The sequence below is a fragment of the Talpa europaea genome (genome assembly GCF_964194135.1).
Source record: "Talpa europaea genome assembly, contig: HAP1_SCAFFOLD_185, whole genome shotgun sequence".
NCBI classification, from domain to species: Eukaryota; Metazoa; Chordata; class Mammalia; order Eulipotyphla; family Talpidae; genus Talpa; species Talpa europaea.
In genome coordinates, this window is record NW_028167936.1 from 78,476 (window position 1) to 84,204 (window position 5,729).

A 5,729-nucleotide genomic window follows, 5' to 3' on the forward strand; every position below is an offset into this window, starting at 1 on the left:
TAAGAAATTAAAGTTTGCAATAGATTTGTAAAGATGTGAGTAAACCATGTTGCTAAGAAAGTCGGGTGAGCTGAAGTTCTGCTTGTCCTTATGCAGCTGTAGACACCTGTTTAGGTCTGGGCTCCGCGGCACGTGGGCTGAAGTTTTAGCCCAACTCAGAGTCCCTCCCAGCAGCTCCTTCCACACAGCTCATCCCCACGCATCCTCTCTCCTCACTGACATAGTGCGCTCCGTCTGCGGCCTGCGGGTGACACAAGATCCCTCACCCCGTGCTTGGTTGCTCCAGTGTGCCGTGGCCCTGGCTTGGCGAGGTCATGGGGGGGAAGTGCCAATGACACTGATGTCCACCACTGCGTCAGCGCCAGCCCCGTCTCTGTGGGGACGGTTACAGACCAGAGGCACGGGTAGCTCAGCACTTCAAGGCCACAGAACACTCCTTGAAATTCTCCATGAAGCCTCTGAGTTGGGCTAAGTGGGGCCAGGAGTTCATCATCCCATGACCACATCCAGTACCTTGACTGGGTGAGTCCTGAGCTCCGCACCCAGTCAGCTCCCCGCCAGTGCTTTCTCCTTCCACAGCAGCTCTGCCGAGAGCACTCAGGCAAGCTGAACCCCCTAAGCTATCCCACACCACAGAAGCCCGCAACGTACTGCAGAATGAAAGTTCTCACAAAGGAATTGCACATGTATTCCCTTTGATGAAACCTAAAAACTGAACTCAAGCCTCAAGGGGAAATGCTTCCAAGAGAGAACTCAGCTGGCGTGTGCTCTCCCCAACTGCCACCGTCCCCACTCACACCCAGAGGCACTGTGAGTGAACACAGTCTTGCCTCCAAGTGATACCTCACTGTTTTCAAACCCCCCGCCCCCCAAGCGATTCTATGGTGCAGAGAGGGTGGAAACAGTCATGTGAGGAGGAGGAACTAAAATTCAACCTTCTGGTATCTTGGCTGGAGAGGCAGAGACAAGAGAAGTGTGAAGAAGGGCTCAGGGAACAAATAAGTCCAGACCCTGGAGACACACCTCATGGGTTCTCATTTCCACCGTCACAGTCCAGGAGATGTTACTCAGTCTTTTTGTGACTCAGTTTATTCAACTCTAAGGTGGAAATGAGCTGAGTACTTCATTCTTGGCGTGGCTACGAGGCCACTGCCGTGGACCAGAGGCCCTAGATGGCTGCGGGCAACGGGCACTTCTGTCAAGAGAAGGTAGATCCCCCTTCTGTGTTCCTGCCCCCAGGGAAACGGACATTAAGAAGCGAACCTCTCAGTTTAATTGGCAACAGCTGATAATGATCAGGCGCTGACAGTTAGCACCAGGCTTTCCTGGCCGGGAATCCCCAGGATGTGCCTGTGGCTTCAGTTGCCTTCCGGGTTTTCTGAATTTGAAACAAGATTTTAAAGCCAAATTGCTGTCTGCTTCCCATCAACAATTGTGTTCAGGTCTGTTAACCTTTGGGGGGGTTCATTTATGTAGCGTTCTATTTCTTCCTTCCCCCCTGCACCCCGCCTCCCGTGGGCCCTGGTCCCTCCCCTCCCCCGTACCTGGGGGCCCTCCGGGTGCCCATTCATCGCCCAAGAGCTTTTTAAAAGAGGCTGCTCAAGGCACCCTCCGTGGAAATACCCTGGTGTGCCCGTTTCTTTTTGTTTGTTTGTTTTCGTTGTTTGTGTTTGTTTTGTTTGTTTGTTTTTGTTTGTGTTTGTTTTTGTTTGTTTGATTTGTTTGTTTATGCTAGTTTTTGTTAGTTTTTGTTTTTGCTTGTTTTTGTGAGTGTTTGTGTGTTTTTATTTGTTTTTGTTCTGTTTGTTTGTGTTTGTTTTTGTTTGTGTTTGTATTTTAGTTTTTGTTAGTTTCTGTTTGTTTTTGTTAGTGTTTGTTTTTGTTAATTTTTGTTAGTGTTTGTTTTTGGTTTTGGTTTTGCTTGTTTTTGTGAGTGTTTGTGTTTGTTTGTTTCTGTTTGTTTTTGATTGTTTGATTTCATTAGTTTGTTTTTGTTAGTTTTGATTAGTTTTGTTAGTTTTTGTTTGTGTTTTTGTTTGTCTATGTTTGTTTTCCCTTGTTTGTTTTTCTACATTTGTTTTTGTTTGTTTGTTTTGTGGGAACCCCCCTCGACCCCCACCGGAGGAAGGAAAACTAACCTGCTTTGCAGAGGCTGCCGGCTTCGCAACGGGGGAGGCCCCATCAGATTTCCTGTTGAAAGACAGCATAAGCAACTGTGCTTTAATTCTGAAACTTTTTGTCTGATATAAATGAGCAAAGTAAATAAGTATGTGTGGGAGAGACGGTGTCTCACTCCAGAATTACGAGGCCCGGCGTGGAAGGGAGCAGCAGCCCACACCTGGGCCCCGAGTGCAGGCTTTGGCTATGGCCCAACCATGAACTGATCATGTCCCCCGCTGTTCTAATGACTGTTGGTCCCCAGAATGGAGCACCCATGGCCTTGATCATCGATTTCTGCAGAATGAAAGCAGCAAAACCCAAACAGGTGCACACTAGGGACAAAGGTACGGACATTCTAGTCACGAAGGACACCCCATCTTCAGCTCCCGATCCTCATGACACTACTCAGAACTTTTACCATGACAAATATCATCACAAAAATTATATGTCTTAGTAGTGTGCAAAAGCATCTGCAACAAATGATAAACACATTCTAATTGAAAAAACAATGGGCACACACATGTCTGTATGGTACATTTGATCTTTATTCATCTTTTGGGAAGGATAAGGTAACTTTCCCAAATCACTCAAAATCATTTTCCCTCTTGCCAGAATTCACTAGGTTAATTTTATCGCAGGATTCAACCCCTCCATCTAGTCCTAGATAGCCCTCCCACCACCCACATTCCCTTCTTCAGAGAAAACGAGGGGCTACAGGCAATGCCTGCTATCAGAGAACTTAGAAGTATGCCAAGAACGCCACTCCCGGAAAACATGGCAGGCAGGTGCCCCACCCCCAAGGGTGACCCCATCGGAAGTGCTGAGGGTGTGTGATCCCTGCAGGAAAGGGACACAACTACCACTAGTCATACCCTGGGGCCTTGCTTCAGGGAGCCCTGATGTTTCTCACCCTCACCCCACCACCCACTCTGCTCTGGCATCTCTAAGCAGACTAAATCCTGTCAGGAACTGAACTCCCACGCTGCCTTCCAGAAACCACTATGGATCTCTTTCTCAACAGGTCCTCTCAGAAGGTTCAGAAGGTAGAAATGCTTTGTGCCCCTTGGGGGTCGTCAGCTGTACCGTATCGTTTTGGACACACACTGTTCATTGAAAGCAACGTACATGCTACATTAAACAGTGTTGTGAGTTCACAGAGAACAGGCGTAGGAGAAGGCACCCCATGGTGACTCCATGCACTGGCTCCTGAGGCTCAGGTCCTTCCAGGATGGAGCGCGCTGCCTCCTGCCCGGGGGCACGCCCAACTTGCTAGGTCCAGGTGTCCATCACGGGCGCTGGGAGGCTCTCGTGCTCCCGCCTTGTACTCCACGCTGCGGGAGAGCGACTCGTTGGATGCAGAACAGGTTTCCATTGGGGACAGCTGAGTAGCTTTGCAGTAAAACTCATCCTAGGACAATGCTGAGTGTGCTGTGTGGGCCACCTGCGCCCAGCCCGGGGCTCTGCCCTTTCTTCCCCCGCCACAGTTGGAGGAACAGGTGCGACCAAAACTAGGGAACCCCGTGCCAGGAGTGGGATTCCATTGGGCTCCTGCACCTGGCCCACACGGAGCTGGGGAGCGCTAGGGGATCCCATTGCTGCTGGGCAGGGGAAGGAGCAATCCGGGGTCCTGTCCAAGGTGCTGAGGGTGAGGAGCACTGGGTTTGGGTGGCTCTGGCGGGGTGGGTCTCCCCTGGGACACGCAGGATGCTGGGTGTTCATGTGCTCTTGTCACCTCGGCCTGGACGACCGGAGATGGGAGTCGGTGTCTAGAAGGCAAGCAGGACCCTCTGGGCCTTCCTGTTCTTCCCCTTGGTGGCTCTGGTTCTTCCTCCCATGCCAGGGGCTCTGCCCATGGGGGCTGGCCCTTGAGCAGCATGTGCCCAGGCTGAAAGCTGCGGCTGGCCAGTGTCGCGCTGGGCAGGACCAGCTCTGGACCCCGCGGGCTGTCTGGGCCGGTGGATCACGACCGCGTTGGCGGGCAGGGCACGGTCCACCTCCCTGAGCTTGAGGGCAGGCTTGGGTCGCTCGTGCTCCTGATGCTTTCTCCACTGGTCCAAGGTGACCGGCCGGGTCGTGGTCTCTCGCGCAGGCTCCTGGGGCTTGGGGACCGCAGGAGGCTGGTTTCCCACAGGCTCCTGATGGGCCTCAGGGAGCAGGTCCACACCTGTGGTGGTCAGCGTTGGGGGTGGCCCGCCAGGGGAGTCCTGCTCGCTGGCCCTGTCCAGTTCCTTCTTCTGGATGTAAAAGAGCACGTAGGCCTGTTGGCTCAGGGCAGAGGAGACATTGCAGGAGGTGACCTGAGAGTCGTCCATGCGATACCACCGGTCCTTCCCAGGCCTCACGTAGCAGAAGTAGTGTCCCTGGTGACACCCCCAGCCTGCGTGCACCAGCACCGCATAGAGTTCGTACTCCAGGGCCCCCGCCTTCTGCTCGGACAGCAAGGCCTGCAGGTCCAGGCGCTGTGGGTAGCGCACGGGCTTGGCCACCTTGCCGCCTGTGGGGCCACCGAAGCGCTTGAGCATGAGGATGAGGACCTGGGGAGGGGCGTGCAGAGCCAGCGTCTTGGCGGCGGGCCCCCTGTCGCCACAGGCAGCGCAGTGGTACGCGTCGGGCCCGTCCAGGCTCTCCGGCTTCACCAAGTCCTGCAGAGCCTGCTCCACGCTGTCGGCGGCCTGGATGTCCAGGGCGATGTCCAGGTAGGGCTCCAGCGTGGTGGAGACTCCGCAGCAGCGCACGCACTGGATCTGGGACCTCCAGTAGCCCCCGAAGAGCCGCCGCACCAGGGTGCTGTCCTGGGGCTGTGGGTGCGCGGCCGCCAGCTCGCTCACACACCCGCCCTGCATGGCGCCCACGGTGGCCATCAGGAACTCGTGGGCATCTTCCTGGCGCCAGGCATGGAAGCCGGCGAGCAGCTCCTTCACGGGCGACACCACCTCCCCGGGGTGCAGGAGGGCGCGGGAGACGTGCGCCCGCATGGCGCAGAGCGTGCAGGACAGCCGCCGGGGGCAGGAGGCCGCGCGCGGCCGGGACAGCAGGTAGCCGGCCAGCGGGGGCGTGTAGGTCAGGCACTGCAGGGCCGCGTTGGCGTAGCAGGTGTTCCCCAGGTTGCGCAGACCGGCCCCCACCTGGCCGGGCCCCAGCCGGCGCCCGAGGCGGCCCTGGCAGCCGGTCGTCTCCGCAGGCCCCGGGGCCATGCCGCGCGCGCCTGGCCGGAGGGACGAGCGGCTTCTTGGAGGGGAGGCAGGTCAGCGCTCCCGGGTCCCCGCACCTGGTCCAGAGGCTGCGAGCGCGTCCAGTCCTGAGGCCGAAGCTCCGAGTCGCGGCGAGGTCCGGAGTCTACCCTGCCGGGGTCAGGAAGAGCCGCTGGACGATGCGCGCGTCGGGACTGCTGGCTCCGAATGACCTGCAGGCCCGGCCCGGGCCCCTTTTATAGCCCCTGGCCCCGCCCCGCTACGAGGCCCCGCCCCCGACCCCCACCGGTCACCGTCCTGCTGGGCAGCGCTGGGCGTGGCCCTTCCGGGCCAGCAGCTCCCCGGCGAGTCCGGCGCTCGGTGACCCCCCCCCCCCCC

The 5,729-nt window shown here is 56.7% G+C and overlaps 1 protein-coding gene across 1 annotated transcript; it reads right to left on the reverse strand.

The window, feature by feature from the left end:
* Positions 1–3,926: 3,926 nt before the first annotated feature.
* LOC311188094 (ubiquitin carboxyl-terminal hydrolase 17-like protein 6) lies at positions 3,927–5,354 on the reverse strand (the record flags this gene model as incomplete). The annotated part of the gene is made up of 1 exon (XM_084259857.1): positions 3,927–5,354. One exon carries the CDS (start codon positions 5,352–5,354, stop codon positions 3,927–3,929), a length of 1,428 nt encoding a protein of 475 aa, XP_084115983.1.
* Positions 5,355–5,729: the final 375 nt, after the last annotated feature.